The 25,623-nt window shown below is 42.2% G+C and overlaps 1 protein-coding gene across 1 annotated transcript; it reads right to left on the bottom strand.

Annotated features, from left to right (window-relative positions):
• Positions 1–9,348: 9,348 nt before the first annotated feature.
• On the bottom strand, positions 9,349–25,363 carry LOC147607334 (uncharacterized). The gene is made up of 9 exons (XM_086790535.1): positions 25,274–25,363; positions 25,065–25,184; positions 11,408–11,475; positions 11,183–11,291; positions 11,010–11,078; positions 10,231–10,288; positions 9,847–10,082; positions 9,679–9,730; positions 9,349–9,576 (listed from the first exon to the last, which is right to left on the bottom strand). Exons 1-9 carry the CDS (start codon positions 25,274–25,276, stop codon positions 9,509–9,511), a joined length of 783 nt encoding a protein of 260 aa, XP_086646661.1. The 5' UTR covers positions 25,277–25,363; the 3' UTR covers positions 9,349–9,508.
• Between the last annotated feature and the right edge of the window lie 260 nt (positions 25,364–25,623).

The raw sequence follows: 25,623 nt of genomic DNA, 5'->3' as shown, positions 1-25,623 counted from the left end.
ATGAAAGTCTGAAATGGCTTTCAAGTCAAAATGAACTGAAGGGTAGAAAAGCTCGGTGGGCGGAGATTCTACAGGAGTTTGACCTTCAGATACGTTACCAGAAAGGTAAGTATAACGTGGTGGCAGATGCACTTAGTCGCATGCCACAGATTAATGAGCTTAGTTTCACAATCTTCAAGAATGATTTCTTGGAGTCACTATGTGGTTTATGTGAGCACGATCCATCTTTTACAGAGGTCTGGCGCACTGTACGCGTACGCACTTCTTCACAGACGCGACCACCTCCCTCGTTGGCACGTATTGCTAGTCCGGAGAGACTGGCCGAATGTGTAATGGAAAGGGAAGCGAGAGTTAATCTGAAGAGACTAGCCGTATCTTTTGTGTATAGTTGGGAGCCGAGAGTTAGTCCGGAGAGACTAGCTGTGTCTTTCGGGTATAGTTGGGAGCCGGAGAGCTCTGACGTAGGCCCTTCATCACATTTGACTGCCACGGCTTCAAAGAAGAGTGATAAACGTACTCCATTAATGAGACGGGTACTTACTCTACAAGGGTAGAGTATGTGTACCAACTATTGGTGACTTTCGGGCCCAAATTTTTAAAGAAAGTCATGATAGTCCAAGTGCGGGTCATCCCGGGATTCAGAAGACCTATGCACTAGTAAAAAGACAGTTTTATTGGCTTAGTTTGTTTAAGGACGTCCAGACTTATGTGCTGAAATGCAGTAAGTGCCAGGTCAATAAACATGAACGTCTTAAGGTTGGAGGACTACTCCATCCACTAGAGATTTCTCAAGGGAAATGGCAAAGCATTTCCATGGATTTCATTACCGGTTTACCCAAGATGAGTCAAGGGAATGACTTGGTGTGGGTGGTAGTGGACAGGTTAACTAAAATGGCAAAGTTTATCGCCACAAAGAAAACTGTTAAAACGCTAGAGTTGGCAAAACTCTTTATTGAATATCTCTACAAGCTATATGGCCTGCCCGCAGATATAGTGTCGGATAGAGATAGAAAGTTCAACAGTCATTTTTGGAGGGAAGTCTTCAAAAGTTGGATACTACTCTGAGTATGAGTACAGCGGATCATCCGGAGTCTGATGGTCAACAAACTGAAAGAGAACCAAATTCTAGAGGATATGTTGCGTTTTTATGTTAGTAAGAAGCAATCTAATTGGGAAGAGTACTTACCCTTATTGGAGTTTGCCTATAACAGCTCCAAACACTCAGCGAGGATGACTGGATTTACACCATTCATGTTACTGTGTATGGATTCCAGTCGAGATCTCCGATGGCTGCAAGCCTAGAAAAGTTGAAGATTCAATCTGTCAAGGATTTCCTTGAAGATATGAATGATATGCTCAGAGCGGTACGTGAGAGAATTCGTAGCACTCAGGATCGCGCGCTAAAACTTATGCGGATAAAGGACGTAGAAAGGTGACCTTTGCAGAAGGTGACTTTGTATTCCTCAAGGTTCCTGCACAGTCAGAAACCATGAAAACAGGAAAGTGTGATAAACTTTCTCCGAGATATTGTGGTCCTTTTAAAATCCTTAAGATTGGGGGGACGTAGCATATAAACTTGAGTTACCGAAGAGTTCTCAAATCCATCGTGTCTTCCATGTCAGTAAACTGAAGAAATCAGTTCAAGTCCATCCTATCTTCCATGTCAGTAAACTGAAGAAATCAGTTCACGGGTTAGAGAACGCAGTTTCTCCAGAGATTTTGGTGGACTTGATAGAGCCACCAAAGATACCACATGAACCTGAAAAGATTCTAGAGTATCGTCGTGAGACGGACAAACCCAATATAAAGTGTACCAAGAGGTACTTGTTAAATGGACAGATAGGGATGAGGAGGTAGCTACCTGGGAACGCCGTAGTGCAATTTCCAAGAGGTTTCCCCAGTTTGCTTTCGAGGACGAAAACTCTTCTTAAGGGGGGGTAATGTCACGTAGGCTCTGTATAACGCCTGTGAGACCGACGGAAGACCGGATGTCACGTAGGCTGTAATGCCTGTGAGACCGACGGAAGATCGGATGGCCAAGGACGTGGCCATCCGAGGTTGAGTGGGAGAGGATGCCCATGCGGAGTCATGGGCGGCCAGACTAGTGTGGACGGTAGGCCACACACTATATAGCCTAGGGGATGAGGGGCAATCCTCATTCTTCCTCTATGGCTGGGTGGTGAGCCAGAGGCCGTCCCCTCTCTCGTGGTAATGCCCGTAGTGGTGTTACGGGTATCTAACAAATATAGATGGCAATATGGCTTGGACATGTTTTCCAAGTATCGTATGATAAGTTGTAAGCCTATTTCATTGCCATTAAAGTAGAACACTAGGCTTTCCGCAAATACAAGTGAGCTTTTAGAGGACCCCACTATGTATAGATGCATAGTGGATAGCTTGATCTACATGACCATTAATAGGCCACATTTGAGCTATGTTGTTGGACTTTTGAGTCAGTTGATGTAAGCCCCCAAGAAGGCACACTTGGATGAGGCTAGATGGATTCTAAGATACATAAACTCCACTATTAATTATGGACGTTTCTATAAGTCTATCAAAGAGATACAGCTACATGGGTATACAGATGCTGATTGGGCAGGTAGTGTCTCAGACAAGAGAGCTACCAACGGCTTGATGTTTTGTTTTGGGAGTGTTGTTGTGAGTTAGAGGAGGAAGAAATAGCCGAAAATTGCGTTATTGAGACGAGTGCAAGAGCACAAGAGCACTGCTATGGTAGCTTGTGAGGTATCTTAGTTTTGAAAGCTACTCGGTGATATGGCTGAGCCTATGGATAGGCCCATAATCATTTATTGTGATAATGTGAGTAGCATATAGCTGGCCAATAACCTAGTCTATCTTGCTAGGACAAAGCACATTAAGGTACGTTATCATTTTGTGAGGGAGAAGGTTCAAGCAGGTGATGTGGATTTGTTGTATGTCAACAGAGATGATCAATAAGATTTGGACTTATCCATTTTCTATATTATATTAATTATGTCATTGTGGTTAATTATTAGTGACTTTTCTTGCGCATACTCTAATGTGGGAGAGAATCACTAGTACTCTTTGTTTCTCCACAGTATCCCATGATCACCCTAATTGCAATAAGCAATTGCCTTTTATTGAGTATGAGCATACTTGGGGTCAAACATCATTTTTTTTTTTGTAAGGAGTTATATAATTCCAGGCATCAATAAGGCAATAAATTTATTTGCTCACAATCTTCTACCACCCTGCCGCCAAATTAGGGGCTTCTAAAAAAAAATCTAGTCCAAATTTGGAGGGGATTCATAAATCAAGGTTGAATTAGGGGCTTGCAAAAAAAAAAACAAGTCCAAATTTGGAGGGGATTCATAAATCAGCTTCAAATTAGGGGATTCTTCAAAATTAGGGGATTCTTCAAAATCAACATCAAATTAGGGGATTTTTCAAAATCAGCATCAAATTAGGGGATTCTTTAAAAATCAACACCAGATTTTAGGGCTTTTGAAAATTGGGGAGAAATTGTAATGATTGGACCACCCAATAAAAATTTGGGGCTTTCCACCAAATTTTCTTCCTACAACATTAATTCCAGCAATTGACTAGTGATATCCATCCTTACACTTTCATTTTCATTACATTTATAGGTTTAGAGTCACAATTGACCAGTAATGTCCATCCCTACACTTGCATTTGGATTACACTTATAGGTTTACAGCCCCATCACTAGGCTACTTTAGTAGCATCAGTGGTTGTATTCAGTGGACATTGCATTAGCAGTGTGTTTAAACACTTGTAGTATATGGGGGTCAGAGAACTTGTTTGCAAGTATAATGGCTAACAATGATGTATTTGGCAAGATTACAGCTCAGGAAAATTTACCCATTGTGGGCATACATGATGAGGCACCTGCTTGCCGAGGGCCTATGGGCTATGGTTACAAGTGTGGAGGTATGTCCTCCCTCGCTAGTCTTACAGTAGTTAGTTGCTCCTGCTCCTACATGTGGCCAAAGCATGGCTACATCTCACACTTCAAGGTCATATGTCGTTTAGGAACCCATCCCCTACTGTGGAGGATCAATGATGGTGGGATGCCTGAGATGCACAGGCACATGCTCTCATTGCTTTATTAGTAAAAAGGAGCATTATACCTCACATATGCTCATGTGGCATTGCCTTGTTGGCTTGGGATGCACTTGCAGCACTTTACCAAGTGTGCAGCAAGGTTTGCTGGCCTGTTTGAAGAGAACCACCTTGACTTGTTGACTCTAGATGAGGGTGACTCAATGGATGACAATTTAACGAAGGTGAAATACCTTCAAGAGCAACTTGGTAACATTGATGAGAGCTCTCTAAACACAACTATTCTCAATGCATTACCTGGCATGTGTATCAGGGTTTTTCCACTATACTAAAATTATTGATGAACGGAGATCCCAACTTATTCTCATTTGATGAGTTAGTGTCTTTACTCCTACAAGAGGAGCAATCAAAGGTGAATACATACAACATAAAGCACGGGAATCAAGCCTTTTTACCTAAGGAAAGGATAAAGGCAAAGCATTTTTTACCAATGGCAAGAGGCCTAATGGTGGTTCAGCTACCTCTTCTTGTAAAGATGTTGAAAAGAGAAGCCCAAGAACAAGGTCAAATGTAACGACTATCGGAAGCTAGGTCACTACATTAATGAATCACGGAAGAGGCTTGCAAAAGAGAAAGAGAACAAACACTCGGGTATATATGTGGCCGATGCGTCAGCACCACTTAGTGCTAATAAGAAGGAACGTGCTAACTATTCTCAAGATGAATGGGCATTCGAGGTTTAGTAAGCTCTTCATGACTACATTGGGAGATGCACCCAAGGGAAGTATTCGTACATGTGCCAACAACTCCTCTTATCCTATCAAAGAAGTTGGAAATATTGTGCTCATTATTGCCAATGGTGGAGAAATCATGCTCTCTAATGCATTGTATGTGTTAAGAATAAAAAAGAATCGAATGTCAATTTCGATCATTGTTGTGTCCAACCTAGCTATCCTCTTTGATTGCAATGATGGAGATCTTATTATTGCCTTAAATACTTTGTCATGGTCACTACACGGTTGATGTATATGAGAGAGCTACACATGATGCACTTGCAGTTGAGATGATGATGACCTATGCCATGCTTGGTTTGGACATTTAAACTTTGGTAGTTTGCTCTTCCTTCAAAGGTATGAATTGTTTTCTACTTTGCCATGATATGGTTTTCTGCTTTGCCTCCACTTGCACCACTCATTAAACATTATGTGGGCAAAATGCATCAAACATCATTCGCCAAAGATGGTCAATTAGGGCTTTGAGGATATTATAGCTAGTACATAGTGATTTATGTGGTCCGATGAGGATACTATCTATTAGAGGATGCCTCTATTTTGTTACATTCATTGACAACCTTTCTAGATGTAGTTGGGTCTATGCTATGAAAAGGTATTTATGTGTTTCAAGCACTTTCAACACATGGCTAAAAGTATGTTGAGAACTTTCAATACATGGCTAAAAGTATGTCGAGAACTTTCAATACATGGCTAAAAGTATGCCAGGCACTTTCAAAATATGGCTAAAAATATGTCACGGTACGGAGTACAGACTCTATGTACCAGATAGAGGAGGGGAGTACATGTCGAAAGAATTTAATGCATACTTGTCTAAGGGAGGCATTCAACACCAATGTACCATGCCATATACACCTCAATAAAATGGTGTATCGGAAAGAAAGAATAGATCTCTTATAGGGATGGCATGATGTATGGTTAAAGGCCAAAATTTATCTCATTGGTTTTGGATGGAAGCTATTATGTGTGGAGCATATGTGCTTAATAGGTGTCCAACAAAGCCTTGTAGACTATCACTCCTAACATAGCTTGGCATGATAGAAAGCCACCAATGTACCATGCCATATACACCTCAATAAAATGGTGTATCGGAAAGAAAGAATAGATCTCTTATAGGGATGGCATGATGTATGGTTAAAGGCCAAAATTTATCTCATTGGTTTTGGATGGAAGCTATTATGTGTGGAGCATATGTGCTTAATAGGTGTCCAACAAAGCCTTGTAGACTATCACTCCTAACATAGCTTGGCATGATAGAAAGCCATCAATGGCTCATATGCATGTCTTTGGTTACTTGGCTTATGCTTTTGTGCTTGAGCAGCACAACACAAAGCTTAATGACAAGGCATTGAAACGTATCTTTGTCCGAGAGTAAAGAGGATTATCTCTACCATCCTGGTTCTCTATGGTTAGCTGAGACCTTTTTGTGGAGAATTCATCTTAGCTCTTATTTGAATACAAAAAAATAGCCAACTGTTGGCTCACATGATTTCTTTGATACTTTCCTTTCCTTGAATGGGGGATACACTCAGTAGAGGGATTGGGAATTTGGACACAGCCTATGGCTGGAAATCAACCTATAGTTGTTGAAAATCAACCCCCAGACATTGAAAACCAACAACCAACAATGCTACATGTTGCGCCTCTTAATGATGCAGTGAAAGAAGAAAGGATAGCAATTCAACATGCTAATCCAGTGCCTCATTAACTATTGCAAACCTTGCGAAAGAGAAATGTAGTGGCTTCATTGACTGGTAGAACACATGCTAGTTCTCTATGCATCTCTGGGGATTATGTGGATCATGCTCTTATGAGAGCAACTTCTGCAATGAAGAAGAACCATTTTCATTTGAAGAAGCATAAGAGAATCAAAATTGGATACATGACATGCAACAAGGATAAGACTCCATTTTGAAGAATGGCACTTAGAATTTGGTTGACTTGCCTTTTGGCAAGAAGGCTATTGATACAAAGTGGGTTTATAAGATCAAACGAAAGTTTTGTGGTAGCATTGATTACTAAAAAGCCAAACTTGTGGCAAAGAGTAATGCACAACATAGATTATGATGTCCTTTGCAACCACATCTCATATGGCCACCTCAAGTGTATCGTTGCTATGGAAATGCATCATGGTTGAAAAGTACATCAATCGGACATCAAAACCATCTTTTTGAATGGCAATTTACATGAGGAGATATATATATATCTCAACCTCATGTTTTTGTTTAGAAGGGTTGGGAAGCCAAAGTATGCAAGTTATGGAATGTATGGCCTTAAGCAAGCTCCTACAGCATGAAGATACATGTATACTTGGTTACACATGGATTTTGTAGTAGTTCCACATAAAGCACCCTCTATGTCAAGAAGACCCAAGAGGATTTGCTAGTCAATGTTTTATACATTGATAATATGCTACTCACACCCTTGATATTGAGAAGATTTCAATCTTTAAGGTTAAATTACAAGCTTCTTTTGAGATGTCAAATTAGGATCCCTTGCATTAATATTTGGGCATTCAATTCTCACATGTTGATGGGATTTTCTTGATGCAATCAAAGTATATATAGAGACTACTGAAGAGGTTTAGTCTTGATAATTGTAAGCTTGTGGAGCTACACCAATTGAGACACGTGTCAATCTAATTAATCATTAAGAATTCTAGTAAGCCTTTTGATCATACATTGTATCAACAAGCTATTGGATGCGTGATCTACTTATGCACCACGTGGCCACACATTTCATATATAATCTCACAATTGAGTAGATTTATGCATTGTCTTGATACCAAGCATTAACAAGCTGTCAAGTGGATTTTTTGATACTTACAAGGCACAGAGTTTCTTGGATTGTTCTATCCTCAAGAAGATGAGTCACAATTGTGTAACTTCATGATTCGACCTAGGCAAAATGTAACGACACCAAAGTGTCTACTAGTAAATTTTGTTTCTTTCTTAGTGATTCATGTATATCATGGCTTAAAAAGGAACAACCGATAATGGCCACATAACACCTTTTGGCATATTTTATTGTCGAACAACACTCCACTCCTATTTACATTGACTCTCAAAGCACGATATTAGTTGTGAAGTATCTTTACACATGACGATGTAGCAAATTAGTTCACAAAGGCTCTCCTCATAAAAAGCTTAAAGCCTTTCGCAGAGTCTTAAGCTTAGTCTTTTAGAGATTGGTCAATGATATCCTTGTACATTCACTCTTATAGTCTTTTAGAGATTGGTCAATGATATCCTTGTACATTCACATCATCATGCCAAGGGGCTTTGTAGACATCTATGTCATAGACAGTGTTGTGTTGACACTCCCTAGACCAACTAGAACAATTTTTCCCTCACTAGGAGGTTTTTTTCCCATGCACAAGAACACCCTTTTATTTCACTTATGGTGTCCTCTTTGTATTTGTTTTTTGGTACTCACTTCAAGGATATCTAGTAGAGCTGTGTCCTTAAAACTTTCGTATACTGTGTAGTGTACTATGTCTCATACATTGGAAGTGTATTATGTATTGTATATTGTGTAGTAGATAGTGTATTGTGTATTGTGCTAACCCTACACAAGTCCAACAATACTCCCATAATGGCAGTCGTAAGTCTTTTATTTCATGTTAAAAACAAATGCCACATCTATAAACATCATATAATGCAACCCCTTTTAAGTAGGATGGATTTCTCTCTAAAAGACCACAGATTTCATAGTATGCTGAGGATTAAAGAATGGCGTGCCTTTCAATATCAACCATATAACAAATATAACTTGTTCATCTATATCTCTCCAGCGTTCATGTGAAGCCTGTGTACTGACAGGTATTTGATCCATGGAGATCCCAAGTGCCCAGGTCATGTGAGCTTTCCATGTATCCTTTTACATGTGTGTGACCCTTCAAAAAGAGAGAGAGAGAGAGAGAACGAGAGAGAGAAGAAGAAGAAGAAGAAGAATGAAGGTTGCAAATAAAACCAAAGGATCCATGAGACCATAAGTGTTATATTCAAGATGTAATTGTTTCGTGAAAAAGATGGATCATCTAATCAAATAAGCATAATAAGATAAACTATCTAATTAAATAATACAGCCATTTAATTAAATAATACAGCCATTTGAATGACTGTTAAAAAGTAGCCCTGTTATGGTTAAAGCATGTAGTGGGAGGAAACTGCCTAGTTAAATAGAGGGAGGAAGGACCCGCGATTTTTAGCTTTCAATATATAAAAGAATGCACAAGGATGTGATATCATAGAGGTTAATAGAGAAGAATATGTAAAATGGCTCAACACGTATGGATGGTGATAACTAGAACGAGTTGAAAACAAAAGGCAGGATGTAAAATAAGGACTTAGCAGCAAGAGAAACTTTCGGCCACCCACTGGAAGCTTTTTGGAAAAGCATCCCCACAGAAAAACTTCCGGAATGGAAAAAGAAATTAAGAAGAAATTCTACCGAAACTATGCGTTTGCAAACCTCCAAGACCATGTTACCCTTTAACTTTTTTCAAAAATCAATTTTCATATCAAAACTTTTGCAATTTTATGGCATGACATGATATAAAGGTAGAACTCATTGCTCGAGTAGAATCTTTTCCTCTGCAAATATTCTTCACAACCTGCACTCTGCCACCTCTCCGTGGGTATACATACTTATTACACTAGTAAAACAGCATTAATACAGCCATCATTCTCTGGATTATTTGTAACTTGTGCATACTTCCCTGTAAGCACCAGTCATGTATTAGAAATGGACACACATCATAAGAAAACCCCATTATCTCAAAACCACCTCCATATCCTTCAATAAATTGTCGATTACTTACCCCACACGACTTTACCAGCTGGAGTTACCAGACCAAGCTCACTCACATTCACCTGCATCAATCATCATTAGGTTCAAGGTTGAGGGATTAAGGTTCAAGAACATAAGACAAACAAGCACTTCTCCCCTTGAATAAAGATCATTCTACACCTGCCAAATAGTATCTTACCTCTATAACAGTTCCTTTTGTCATTACACCAAGAGAAGTGTACATGTGACCGTTAGGATTCTTCTTGACCCCTATTATCTCCAAATTGAATGTGCACTTGAGTTCTGGATGTGTGACATGTGCTTTGGTAAAGCGCAGTCCCGAAGGCCTTATAAATCGTTCATACTTGGGCGGTTTCCTTGTAAAACCCGGCCCAACAAAGGTAGCTTTCGTGACCATCCGCTTCCATTGCTTGGCTGCATGCATTTCAGGCACAGCCTCAATTTAATACTGCAACAACTTTCAAAGTAATAAGCTCCATATTACAAATGAGACTACATCGTAATAAATTAACATCATCATAATAATAATATAAAGATTGGAAAAACATGCAATAGAGCTTACTTTTACGCTTTCCAGAGCGTATCACTCGGAACATCTCATCTTCTGCAATCGGCCGTACCTACAACAGAGTACACTTCTATCAAAAAACTCCCTTAAAAGTGTCTCCAAAGGATTTGGTTGGCAGCTCCTTGAGGTTTAGGGTGGCTGCACAAGAGCCAGACAGCCACTCCTTGGGCCAGTCCAGCTGCTTGCAAAGCTTAAAAGTGGGGTGGTTGCTTCAAACCCTAGCAGACCAGACTATAGTTGCATGCATCGGAAACGGCAACGGAAATGGATGATGTCTCAGCAATGGAAACAGATTGAAACTAGGAAATGGCAACAGCTAGGAAACTGCATGTTTTTAATATTATTTAGATGTAAATAGAAATGATGAAAAAAGTTGAGAGAAATGGAGGAGAAACTTGGCATAGATCATAATCCAATAGAGATAACGAGGAAAATTGGTGAAAATCAAAACTAATCACGGAAAAATCATGGGAAATTTCCTAGTGAGATTAGAAAACGGAAACGGCTCCACCCAAGAAACGGAGGAGATGACATGCCTTATGAAAGAAAACCTTTTCTCCACTATTACTAGGCAGTTTGCATCAGACTGGACAGCACTGTGAATGGGAACCTTGCTGTTCCCAAGCAGGCATCCGATGATGGAGATTAAACCACCACAATTGGAAGACATGGACGTCCAGCTATAGTGATCAGGCCTTGGTGTTTTCAAAAATTTCAAAAATACCATCATTACACAAGTTCTTAACATAAGAGAAAGGTTAAATAATTAATACCTTTGGCAAAGGAACCTCCCATTTACCAGCTTTCTCCTTCCTTTTTTGCTTGATTGTGTTGCTCAAGACCTTTGCAAAAAATACACACATTACTAATTAGGTAATTCAATTTAAACATCATGAACCACGGACGTTCCGTCAAGGGGCCCTCATCAAAATTTCATGACAATTACTTTTGCTCTGGTTGTAGCTTCACGGTCAAGTAGATAAGCAGGCACTGCTCCTTCCTCGACATTATCCTCAGCCTTTCTTCTGTTTGTCTTCTCACTATGCATAGCGAGACTGAAATGCACCCATAGTTTATTGCAGTTAAAGTTCAATTTTTCAACTCAAAAAAAGGCAGCCTCGTTATGAATCACAACTCTTCTTTAACAACCAAAACAAAACTGCTCACTTACGTTTTCTTCATTAAGGCCTTTTCTGCATATCGTTTCTTTGCAAACATCTTCCCTTTAATACCCAATGCCTAGCATCCAAAGAAAACATAGCATGAGTTCTTCTGCCTTCAAAGTAATGAAATGATACTGACCTGTGAGAAATCAAGCTGTGCAAAGAAAGTAAGGGAAGGAGTCCAGCACACATAAACTTGAATCACAAGAACTCAATGCATGGTACAACACTTGTTTAGTAACGTCTTCAAAAGGCCAAAATGACCTATGAGACCAAAAGGTTACATCATATCCATGAGGTACATAATCCTAGGTACAAAATAGTAATAAAGAAAGATAACAAAAATCTAGAACTTTAAAATCTGATCTAGGTACATGAGCAGAGAGCTCTCATATCACCCTAATACATCCCTCATGGGCCGCTGTGACATGGTGCTCCAGGTGGTAAAACTAAGCTGGCGCGAGAAGGTCCTGCGATGATGGGAGATGATGGCCCGGGTCTTCCTGTGGTGGCGTGGCCATGGGCGAGGGCCATGGGGTCTGGGGCGTCGAGCTCTGCATAACTCAATGGCTCTGTCGAGAGTCACACCTCTCGGCCGAGCTCCTACACTAGCCTGTGGTCTAGGTATGATGGGTGGATCGGCCCTCAGAGTGCTGGTATGGAAGAAGTCAGTGAGAGCTCTCTGTGCTGGTCCTCGAGCAAGTATAGCTGATCTGGATCTCACTAAGGACTCCCTGTGTCTACCAAGCTCTAGAAGAAAGAGTCCCAGGCATCTCTGATTCGGGAAGTCCATGATCCTGGAAAGTGGTCCGAACCCAGCTCGAAAGAGGCATTGGAACCTCCCCCGAATCTTATAGTACACGGGGCATCGGCATATGTAATGGTCCTCTGTCTCGGGCTCTGTGTGACAGAGCTGGCATATCCTATCCTCTGGTGTGGCCACCCCAGGCCCATATCTGGCAATCTCCACTCTTAGCTGGTGGGACAAGGTACGAATCTGGCCGATCACACATCTCACCCCAAAGGATAGGTGTATGTCCATGTAGCGTGGACGGATGATGAACCCATCCTCTGTCAAGCACAGGAGGTGATCTCTGTAGAAGGCCATCTTTGTCCCCAGTGGACGACTAGGTGAACTCCATGTCCTTTGAGTATTCAATTTGACAATGTCCTTCCTGATAACCTTGTTCCGCTCTGTGCGGCTAAGAGCAAATGACAGGGCCTCTATGCTGTACTGGAAGAGGGGGAGTGCCTCCATCTGCATATTGTGCATGCCAAACCAAGTGCCTACCTGTGCATACCAGCACTCTGTATCTCCCTCAAGTGTCAACTGTCTCGAGGACTCCAGGGCTAGCAGGGGGTATCTATCAAGTGGAAGCTCCCATAGCCTATGCCAGTATGTCACTGTCTGGAATAGAGCCTCTGTCACTATCGGTGCAGCCCCCATCTCTGCCCACACAATCTCATGTGGCACTGATGGTTTACTCCTAATCATGCGTGAGAGTATCAAATAGCCAAAGCTTCATCCTCGACTCCTGAAACTGTATCTATGAGCATTGCCTCTCTAGCGAGCCAAGGGCTGCATATCCCCTCATCAATCTAGCATCGGCTGCCTTCCGCATCAAGAACTGAGGTCCAGCAAAAGTGATCCCAAGGTATACATACGAGGTAACATACTACACAGGCTCTCCACTGTATGTAAACTGTACTGCAGATCTACTTATCCACTGTGAGGAGAGAGAGAGACATCAGACAATGAACATCATGTTATGTAGCAAGAGGCCTTTACAATGGCAATATCAGCCAGCAAATGGTGTAGAACATGTGCCTATCAAATAGGTTGGACGAGATAACAAGTGAATATGGGAGGGCCCCTTTTATAGTGATGCAAGGGAGCTGGCCGACTGCTTATGGGAGCTGGCCAATAATCAATTGCCCACAACCAACTAAAAAAGAGAGAAATGGATAAAACCTCATAAATAGGCAAATACACTGAGATGCACAATTTCTAACATCTACAAGGGCCCATGCTCCTGAAGCAAGTGTTGGACAATTCCAAGGACGAAGTGGCTAAACTTTCTAGAGGAAGATTTTTCACTCCTTTTGGATGCAGGCAAGGATGTATACGATGAGCTTCGCTCTATAACTCTGTGTTGGACAAAAGGGGTTTCACAAAACACTTGACCATTAATGCAATTAAAGACTTAAATTAGCCACAACCTTAAACATATGCCACTTAATTCCACAAAATTGTAAAAGAGAGATGTCCACGTCTGTCACCCTAGAGGCCGAAATGGGCCAATCCCAAGCACTATGAGCAAGTTGGGCAACAGCACAGGCAACCAAAACAGGTTGGGGCAGCATCAATAGAGCTAGTACAAGAAGTACAAATCTAGAATAGTAGGTACATGGGATAGTACATCAGGTAGTCGCTAATACAGTAGGTACAAAGGCTGGTACAACAAGTACAATGATTGGTACAATCAATACAATGGTTGGTATAGCAAGTACAATGATTGGTACAGCAAGAATAGTGACAATACATCAGATACGACTGGTATAGCAAGTACAATGTCTAGTATAACAAGTACAATACCAACAAGTAGACCTGATGTAGCAAGAATACCGCCATAGAAAAGCTAGAGGTAGAGTATTCTTTTGTACAATGGCCGGCATAGTAAGTACAATGGCATGTACACCTAATATAGCAAGAATACTGCCATATAAAAAGCTAGAGGTAGAATACCCTTTTGTACAAAATAGTGTAGAGACTCTCCGTAGATTTTTTTCGAGAAGCTAATTTGCAGCAATAAAGCCTGCTCAAATGAAGAACACTCCAATTTATAGATTTGGAACTCTCATGAGCTAGAATGGCAAGTAAAAGCTATAAAAGCTATAACGACAAATGGAGAGCTGAGGTGCCAAGTGTGAGGCCACTTGTCTCACTTTGATCTACAATCCTGCACATATCCCAACTTTAGAGATGGGCCCCTAAAACTTCATCTCTAAAAACTCGTAGACCTTTTGTAAAAGGTGCTTCGACAAGTCCCATCATTTGCTTAGCTTATGGATGCACCATGTAGAAACATGTTTCAATGCTAGATCTCTCCCAAATCCTCGGGAGCTCACCATATATGCTTTCCACTTGACACTTAAGCTCCAATGCCCATTTCTATGTCCAAGAAACCATCTTGAGCACCTAGTGTAAAGCTTTTATAGCTTTATTAACATGATTAAGACTTAATTAATAAACATAAGACAAATACTACAAGAAAAGACTAAGTGATTGCATTGAGACGGGAGCCTTTCTTAAATAGAGGCCGAAAAAGTACAATTGAAGAGGCTCATCCCTGTGAAGGGGTGTGGCTCTTGAATCAATGGTTATGCCCTTAGGACTTAGGGGTGTGTCTTTAATGAATAGACATGTCCTTTGATAGTGACCCATGTGCAAGGGTGTGACCCTTCATAGGTATCTTTACAGTTAATGAGAGATTAAGGAGTAATTAGGAAGAGATTAAGAGAGTTAGTCACAATCGTGACATTCCCTCCTACTTAAAATAAGACTCCGGCTAAGAAGAGATGGTTGTCTTTGAAAGAATTCCCGAAGAAGTTCTAGATATTCTTGTAAGTCTTCATCACTTTACCAAGTAGAGTCAGAATCATCAAGATCTCTCCATTTAACCAAAAATTCTGTAGTGAGCTTATGTCGTGTTTCTTTCTGTCTAACATCAAGAATTGTCTCTAGAATTAAGAGTATGTGTTCATCTTCAATTTCTGGAATATAATCCAAAACATCTAAAACTGAAAAATCATCATCCACAAACTTCTTGAGCCAAGAAATATGGAAAGTTGGATAAATTCTACCCCAAGAAGGCGATAATTCCAACTTATAACTGAGAGATGAGATCTTCTTAATAATACGAAAGGGTCCATAATATCTTGGACGAAGCTTGGAAAGACTGATTTCACTGTCTTGTATCGATTGTCAAAATACACAGTGGAAATGATAACCAAACTTGGGTCCACAAGAGCAAGTTGTCAAATCCCCACGGATCCCCTCGTGATCGCTCTTGGTTCGAGACTCGAATCCTGCAAACAAACGAACAAACAAACAACAAGGGAGTGCAAGCCTGACTCACCTCCCAACCATGACAGCTGTGGGCAAGTCCACAGTCTTGGCTGTCCCCACCGAGCCACGAGCTGAGCTAACTAGGATGACGTACCGACCAATCTCCTCCTCGCGACGTCCCATACCGCCACGAAGCTGCCCTCGCGGGCCTCGAGACTGCTGCCGGTCTCGGCTGCGTAAAGCAGGTGCACGTCTGCACTAGATCCAGGCTCCAAGACCATAGAGCTCTCACAAACTCGCAAGACTCTCTATATCCCAATAACTAACCTTGGCCACCCTTTTATAGGCTCTTGGCCGGTCATCGGGCGTCCACACTTGGGAGTCTGCCCGTCCATACTTGGGTGCCCGCCCGTTAGTATTTCCCTAACTCAGCTCGTCAATCAACCTGCCTAGTTCCAAGCTTCCCCAAGCCTCGAAACTAGTCTTGCGTGCGTGTAGCACACGGTAGATACACACTGTGCACATGACATACTCCACTTCCTCTAAGAGCTCACTCCTGAGCTCACTAAAAAGCCAAGGTAATCTCTCTGAAGAGTAGTCAATGTCTCCCATGTAGCGTCCTCCTCAACACGATCCTTCCACTTGATCTTGTATTCCGTGATAAGCGTATTACGCAATTTTCGTTCACGAAATCCAAGAATCTTTTCAGGTTCGTGCGAAACAAATGTCATGTCCTCGACATCTATAATTTCTTAAGGAGTAACTAACTGATCTGCTTCACCCAGTACTTCCTTAAGTCTACTGACATGAAATACAGGATGAACTTTCACATGAGAAGGCAAATCCAATTCATATGCAACTGAACCAATCCTTCGTGTAACACGAAATGGTCCACAGTATCTAGGGGATAATTTCGGAGATCTACCTATCCGTAAAGTCTCGGAATCTTTCGAAACTCGCAAATACACCATCGTTCCTTCAAAGAACTCTCTCGGTGAACGATGTCTATTAGAATAAAATCTGTCTCGGTCTTAAGCACTTCTAATATATTCCTTTGCAACTTGTAACATTTCCTGCATATCTTGCAAAAAATTACGTGCTGCATCGTGCTGAAGTCCTAAGAATCCTACTGTAACAGGTGATCTAGGTTGAAAACCATACATAAGCATGAAAGGACTAAACCGTGTACTCGTATGCTTAGTACTGTTATATGCAAATTCTAACATAGGAAGATAATCCTCCCATGAACTCTGTCTTTTGGATACATATGCTCGAAGCATATCCTCCAAAATCTGATTCACTCTTTCAGTCTGGCCATCAGATTGAGGATGATCAGAGGAACTCAAATTCAAAGTTGTTTCCAACTTCTCAAAAACAAGTTTCCAAAAATCACTCGTAAACTTAGAGTCCCTATCACTAACTATGTCCTGCGGTAACCCGTACAGTCTAAACAATTGCTTGATAAATTGTCGTGCTAATTGCGTAGCTGTAATAGTTTTCCGGGTCGGTAAAAATCTAGCCATTTTTGTCAAGCGATCTACCACAACCCAAATAGAATCGTGGCCTTGATGTGTTGTTGGCAATCCGGTAATAAAATCCATGGAAATACTTTCCCATTTATTACCTGGGATTTGCAAAGGATGCAACAACCCAACCTGTCTAAAGCGTGCAGCTTTATTTGCCTGACAAATCGGACACTTGAGAACATAATCTTCTACATACCCTTTCATCTTCGGCCAATAAAAAGTGTGTTTCACTAATGATAATATCCTGTGTACCCCAGGGTGTCCAGCAGAAGGGGCGTCGTGACACTCCTTAAGAATCTTGGACCTAATGTCCGGGATCTGTGGTACATAAATTTTGTCATTACGGAACAGTAAATCATTTCGAATCATCCACTGGCCTCCTGCAGCCTGAATGGTAGAGTGCTCAGTCATCGAGTCTTGGTCAATCAATGAGCTCCGGTCCTGGATCTTCTGCCAAAATGGACCAAAATAACTATCAGTCCTACAAAGCCCTCTCAATGACTGAAATAAGTCAGTAGAAATCTCGGTGAACGACAAAGTATTCACCTCTCTAGTCCGACTAAGCGCATCTGCAATACTATTCATGGACCCTTTCCGATAATGGATCTCAAAATCAAAATCTTGCATTAACTCTGCCCAACGAGCTTTCCTTCCTCTCAAATCATCCGCATCACACACATACTTGATTGACTGATGATCAGTCAATACCACAAACTTGGAGCCATATAAGTAATGTCTCCAAACCTTGAGAGCATGAATCACAGCATAAAGCTCCTTCTTAAGGGTTGGCCAACGAGATTGAGTGTGTCTAGCTTTTTACTTTCAAAAGCAACCGGTCTACCATCTTGAAATAAAGCAGCCCCGATAGCATAGTCACTGGCATCAGTTTCAAGAACATAAGGCCGAAGAGGATCAGGTAATGCTAAGATAGGTGCTTCCTTGACTTTATCTTTCAAAAGTCTGAAGGCCATATCCAAATCGTTATTCCAAGTGATAGGCTGATTTGACTTACGTCCACAACCTTTCAATAAGTCGGTCATCGGTAGTGTGAGCTGAGAGTACTCACGTATAGATTTCTGATGAAAAACAACAAAACCGAGAAAAGATTGAAGTTGTTTCACTGTTCGCAGTATAGGCCAGTCCAGATTCTTCTGAACTCGGTCATAGTCAATGCTCAATCTATCTCTAGTGATCTTGTGTCCCAAGTAAATGATTTCGGTCATAAAGAACTCACATTTACTTAACTTAGCATATAGTCGATTCTGTCTTAAAATAGATAAGACAATCGTGAGGTGTCTGACATGATCCTCAAGAGTACGACTATATATCAAAATATCATCTAGGAACATCACCACAAATTTTCCTAAATGTTCACGAAAAAGATCGTTCATCATTTGCTGGAAAGTGACTGGAGCATTGGTTAACCCAAAAGGTAATACGAGAAACTCGTAATGGCCATACCTAGTCCGAAAGGTGGTTCTTTCGACATGCCTTTCATGAATACGTATGTGGTGATAACCAGTAGTAAATCTATCTTCGTGAAATATTTCGCTCCTGCTAATCGGTCAATCAGATCATCTGATCTAGGGAGAGGATAACGGTTCTTAATGGTCAGCTTGTTCAATCTCTTGTAATCTATACACATTCTCCAGGTATTGTTCTTCTTTCTCCTAAGCAACACAGGTGTACCCCAAGGTGATTTACTTGGACGGAATCTGACCCATCCTAAAGTAATATTCGAGTTGTTTAGCAAACTCATCTTCCTCGGCTTGGCTCATCCTGTAAGGTGAAATACTGACAGGATGAGCACCAGGGATCAAGTCAATACGATGATCTACTGCCCGTTCAGGTGGTAAACCCGATGGCAGTTCCTTAGGAAATACATCTTGAAACGAATCAAGTATCTTCTGTAATTTTTTGCTTTCAAACACACTTAATTTGTTTACATCCATGGAAGGGATGAGAAAAGAAGAAAGTGGAATCAATACACAATGGAAAGCGGTATACAAAGAAGAATCCATTATATTTCTAAAATCAATTGTATTTACAAGAGGTCCCTGAGAGGGATGAATACAATCACCTAAAATCGCATAAGCAAGCTCATTTCATTCCCGTGCGTAAGAAGATCAAAGTGGATCATATGGTGAAGTTGTTCATGACGAACATCTTCAAGTATCATGGCTTGCCTACGTCTATCATTAGTGACCGTGATCCACGGATGACGAGTTTGTTCTGGGGAGGGTTGTTTGACAACATGGGTACAACTCTCAAGTTTTCATCATCATTTCATCCACAAACAGATGGTCAGTCAGAAGAGGCTAACTCTACAGTGTTAGATCTTCTCAAGTGTTATGTGTCAGAGCACAAGCAACAATGGGAAAATGGGAAGGAGGGAAGAAGGTACCACCCATTTTGCACACAAAGAATAAGATATTTGAGGCTGATCAGTATGTGGAAAGCATGGATGAAGCTTATCGGAGAGTTAAGTTGGCACTCCAAGAAACTCAGCAGAAGCAAAAGAAAGCCGCAGACCGTCACAAACGTGCTTTAGAGTTTGCATTGGGTAATTGGGTTCTTTTGCGCTTTGAAAAGGCTAGACTCAAGAAGATGAAGGGTAAAGAGCGCTTATTCCCTAAGTTGAGCATGCGTTATTATGGGCCTTTTCAGGTATTGGAAAAGATTGGTGAGGTAGCCTATCGTTTGAAGCTACCAGATCACTGGAGGATTCACAATGCTTTTCACGTGAGTCTCCTTAGACCTTTCCGTAGGGATGTGCCTGAGGATGTATCAGATGAGGCTCAACCAGAAGTTGAGGAACTTGATGAGGTTCAGATTCCAGAGCAGATACTGGCACATAAGGAAAGAAAGGTACGAGGTAAAGTTTCCCGTCGCTATGTTGTGAAGTTCAAGAACTATTCACCGATGGATGCGAAGTGGATGGAGGAAGGTGACTTAACAGATTCACCTCAGGTTTTGCAGCTTTACCTCGATGCCTTTGAGTTAGAGCCGACTCTTATTGTGGCTCATTCAGGTTCAGCAGAGCATGGGTCTGGAGCATTGTCTGATGCTCACGAGGGGGGTAGCACCTCCACTCCCTTGATACAGACAGGCTCAGATGACATCTAGAGGTCGCTTGGTGCAGTTTTTATCTCACCCGAAGGTACTGATGGCTGACACTACATCTGTTTATGGGACTTCTATGATATATGTGTACTAGTCACATGGGATGTTGTGGTTGTGTATGGTTCACAGTGGTATACAACTTGGACTACTACTACGCCATTGGTTTGCAGTGAATGATGTTACATGTGCATGGCTTAGAGAGATTGGGACGCTGATCTTGCCATATTGTATATTTCACTCTGAATATTTTGCTGTATCACCAGAATGCAATCGAGGACGCTTGCCATTTTTCAAGAGGGGGGTATGTCATGACCCTGTGAAAATGGAACAGCACAAGTGTGGGCATGGTGGTTGCTGAGCAAAAATATTAAATGATTCACATTTGGGGTGCCCGGACAGAGATAATGATGTGTGGACATCTCCAGGTGTGAAGGGAGGAACTAGAACATTAATATTTTAATGTTTTATCTATAAGTTGCCCCTAGGTCTTAGCGGCCCCTAGGGAACTTTAATGTTTATTAAAGTTGGGACCCTAGGACATTTTTGGAGAGAGGCCACTCCACTTTTGGAGTTGCATGCCTCTCTCACCTCTCTCTCTCTTGCTTTTGGAGAGTCGTGTAAGCTCAAGCGTGGAGAAGGAGAAAAGAAGCTGGTCGACTGTTGGCTGTGGTTTTTTGCTGCTGTTTTCTGTGCAAACCTGCCCGTACAATCCACGTGTGCAAGCCGTGCAGAGTTGTACGACAGCAACTACAGCAATACGGCTGCTGCAGGTTCTTCTACTGGTACAGGCGGCGCTGACAGTGGCTGAGAGCTGACCAGGCCGTACAGACGTACAGTCCACGTGGCTAGTACAGGCCGTACAGACGTACAGTCCACGTGGCTAGTACAGGCCGTACAGGGTAGGCGACGGCTGTGGTTGCAGGCGGCGCCGACGATCAGAGAACAGGCGGAGCAGGCAGTTGCAGATCCAGGCGATTACTGGCTGGTTTTGACCTGTACGGATTAGGGGCTGCAAGTGGATACTGTACGGAACAGTAGAGTCGCTGTTAGCTGGGCAGGCGGGTATTGTGCAGGACAGTACAGTAGCAGTTTTCTGACACAGACAGGTTCAGTTGCTGCAAATTCTTCTAATGCAAGCAATTAGCAGTTTTCTGACACAGACAGGTTCAGTTGCTGCAAATTCTTCTAATGCAAGCAATAGATGAACATACAGATTGTACGGACAGCTGCAGGTGGTGTTCTATCAGAGTATATTTGGAGTAACAGTCAGATGGTTGCAAGAGGAAAAGTACAGACAGTCTCTGGCATGCACAGACTGGTACAATTGGCCTCGCGAGTGCAGAACCATGAGCTGACTTGGTAAGCTCTGAACTTGTTCATCTGTCTTTCTTTCCATTGGCTTATGTCTGCTGCAGAGTGGTGCTATCTGGCCCCTTGTGAGAGGAGGGGTATGGCAGATCGAAAAGGGTGGAAACAGAGATTGGACAGTGAATGTATGTTTGTGCTGAGTTGTGGAATCATGTGCATGAGATATGCCAGATGTATGCTCAAGGCTGTCCTGCTGAATGGTCTTGGCTGATCAGAGGGAAGCACAGAGTGTTGCTTTGAGACACAGATCTGTGTGTGTGAATCCTCTGTGCTAAGAGGTATTGTTGGCTACCAGATTGGACATATAGGTGTATTCTCTTGGCTAGTTTTGTTGTACTCAGCCTTACATATTTTTGAAATTGAATAAAGAAATACCGCAAGGGACGCCAAGCTTTGGGACCAACAGGTGTCGGTTTTATTTCAGATTTGGGGCACTCTAGCTCCAATCACATTTGTTTTATATCTGGACTACAAGTGGAAGGGTGACTGCTAGTCTACCGCACTTTGGTTTCTACCAGAGGCCGGTTTCAGAAACTTTGAGGTATTTCCATTTCAACTATAAAAATAGCCAAGACCGAAGCTGGCAGCATACAACTGAGGACATCCGCAACCACATTGGTAAGACCAGGAACATACTCATTGTAAAGCTTTTATAGCTTTATTAACATGATTAAGACTTAATTAATAAACATAAGACAAATACTGCAGGAAAAGACTGAGTGATTGCATTGAGACAAGGATCTTTCTTAAATAGAGGCCAAAAAGATACAATTGAAGAGACACATCCCTGTGAAGGGGTGTGGCTCTTGAATCAATGGTTATGTCCTTAGGACTTAGGGGTGTGTCTTTAATGAATAGGCATGTTCTTTGATAGTGACCCATGTCCAAGAGTGTGACCCTTCACAGGAGTCTTTACAGTTAATGAGGGATTAAGGAGTAATTAGGGAGAGATTAAGAGAGTTAGTCACAATCGTGACACCTAGACCAAGCTTCGGCACTTGATCTTTTGTACTGGATAATTCCCCCATTCCTGAAGCTTGTACATCAATGCATATTTGGACATTCCGAAATCCACCAAACCCCTTTTCATACTGGAAATGTCGAGGCCAATGATACGCTCCCAGTCCGACAGTCGTCATTCTAGACATGCGCATAGTCAACAAGGGAGACACCGCACATGGACTGAAGGTCTGGCTTGGACCAAGAGAGCAGGCATGTTCATGCCACGCACATGGCGAGTACATAGGTCAGAGTGTTAAAGGCCTACGACCAAGCTACGATGGTATGGGATGCCAGAGTTAGACACAAGCCCATGGGATTGTGTAAGAAGTCCTAGCCTTGGCTCAAGGAAGATCGAGGGATGCCAATTGCAGTTGGGAGATCAACTAGCCGACTACCTCATAATTTGGTTTAGAACTTACCTAGGTTTTCAGCTGTGTTAAGCACATATTTTGGGACAATTAGTATCAGAGCAACCCTAACACAAAGATTGAAGAGATATGCGTGTCCAAGTGTCATAGATGTTGAAGTTCCCAGATAATTTTGATTCCTCTCATCGTTTTCTCTTTCTATCAAAAGTGAATTGCTCTAAGTTGTAGAAAAATTTTGTTGGTGTCAAGGATTACTTGTGAGTTGTGTCAGAGAGATGAGAAAAGCATTATTTTTTACGTATGACTGCACTTGTGGCAAGTAACCCTATAAAGGCCAGAAGCAACTGAGGGCTGATGGCAAGGAAGGATAAAATGGCCAAGCTATAGGGCAACCAGCCATAGGGGATTTTTCTGCGCAGCAACCAAGCTAGTCGACCCCGCCAACCAGCCAAGGGTAGCATAGCCTTGGATAGCCAACACCCTAGGCAACATATCAGTGCATCCAATGCAGCCACGCAACCAAAGGCAGCGCAACAAGACTTGACCAGCTTCCAAGGGCAAGATTGGTACTTGAGTTCGTAGGATTTTTGCAGCACTTCAACATGCGAGTTTTCCTTGAGCAACAACTAATTACCTTGGGCTTGCCATGGCTGATGAAGAGCAGAACGATCGTGTGACGGACGAGAATGTTCAAATCGACAACAACAATCAGGATGACGATGTGATGGTTGCTAACTTCGTCACTAAAGTTGACTTCGACGAAGACGGATGCATGAAATAAGGACACCATCCAAGGACTTCTAATAGATTTATAAAATTTCCACAGTACGGTGTAGTGATGCAGGAGCATGCAAAATACCATATTGCCACTGTGGGTTCAATTGCAAGGGTGCGGCGAGCGACCTTGGGTGCTAGAAAAGGATAGGCAACCTGATCTTTATTGAGAAGAGGAATAGCCAAGATGATTATTTTCTTTAATTACCCAATATTTATAAAGAGCATATTCACTCTAAGAAATAGGATGGTGATGTCATCTAGAAGGTATGTTTAATGCTAGAAAGAGACACGTACTAATTATGGAAATGAGCCGATACGTTCATGTAGGTTGCAAAGAACACACCTTGAGGAAGCCAACTCTGAAAGAAAGAGCAAACACAGGTTGTAGGCAAAAGCACAACTGTAGAAGGCTGTGAACTGTTGATTATTGCTGAAAACGAGCACGAGGGAAGCCCGTAGGTGCTTACAACAAAGCATAAGAGATTGTTGCTACAACCAATGACCTCCAGCAAATATGCAAGAATGAGATGCAATATGAGAAGGGTGTGCTCCCTTATTTATCCCTCATATGAGCAGACCGACAACAATTGTGTAGCATAAGTATGCTATAAAAAGCCTAAAAAAGACTCATAAATGGTAGAAAAAACCTAGATGATGTCTACAATGCAGGGCCTCATAGAAATGACCAGTACAAGCATGAAAAGGTACATGTAGACCCTCTGGAGATGATATATATTCCAACAAGCTCATGCATAAGGAATTCTTTGGTGGGACACAAACCAAGACAAATGGGGGCAGCAAACTTGAACCCCACAAAGGACCTTCAACTTGATGAAGCCAGAAAGGGATCTTAGGCACCGTGCAAGCACTCATACATAGGGAAGGCACATAAGGCCTCCCTATACGATGGGCTTCCTTTCCGGGCCATCATGGAGTAGGAAAAGGCCATGGGGAGGCCTTTCCCAGAAGGAATATGGGAAGCCAGCGCTAGCTGCTCCCCATATTCCCATGGGAAAGGCTGACTGATGGCCTTTCCCGGCCGTCATGGCCACCAGGAGGGAGGCAGCGTGATTAATTATCACCAGCAGACTCTCTGGAGATCGCACGTTCTTCTGACACATCAGCATTCTGCAGAATGGATTCTGCCTGCTGAGTTGGCGGAAATCTGGGACCATTCTGCAAAATAATGCCTCGTGAATGTAAGGCAAGGATACGCTCTCCCCTCGACCAGCGGCCATCATGGGATCAGATTTGGTATGAGTGCTGCTCTAAACATATGCTAGCTACGTCAGACACATCAGGACACGGAGCGTGAAAAGGGGGTTGCCCCGGTCAATGTGCCACTGGCACGGGGTCATGTTGCACATCTTGACCCGGCGGTCCCCAGGGTGTAAAACTAGGTACAAGGGGGTACAACACATGGACAACATACCTTCTGAGCGAATGCAGAGCGCTTGTGCACTTCCCTGGCATCTCTCTTGCGTTTTCTTTCGAAATAGTCGGGGCGGTAACCATGCCGCTTGCGGTGCAGCTCGATGTGGTCTCCCTGAGGCTGCAGCAGACACAGAAAGCAAGCACAGAGACAAAACAAGATAAGGGAAAGGCCACCGTTAAAGAAACAGATATACGCAAAGGCCTTACCATGTTGATGATTCGTAGGTACAGGCTGCTCTGAGAGAGAGCGTACCGACCTTTCGAACCTCGGAAGATTCAAATGCCACCCTAGCCTTCATAGCCATTTTTGAACCTTAAATCGAAAAAGGCTATAAAGCCCCCTAAAAATATTTTTGATTAATTAATTAGATAATTAGATGGTGGCTGAGGGGCTCAAAGTAAAAAAAAATGTAAGGTTTATAAGGCTAACAATTGGGTGTTAGGTAGGATTTAGTATGATTGTGAAATTTTTGGGACAGTTTGCATGCATGGGAGCTAGGTGGCAATTAAGGGGGTGCATGGGGCGGCTCGTCAGTCGTGGGCGTCTCCTTCATCAT

The sequence above is a fragment of the Cibotium barometz genome, chromosome 55 (assembly GCF_041138505.1).
Source record: "Cibotium barometz isolate CiBa-2024 chromosome 55, ASM4113850v1, whole genome shotgun sequence".
NCBI lineage: Eukaryota > Viridiplantae > Streptophyta > Polypodiopsida > Cyatheales > Cibotiaceae > Cibotium > Cibotium barometz.
This window is presented reverse-complemented; position numbering and strand designations above follow the sequence as displayed.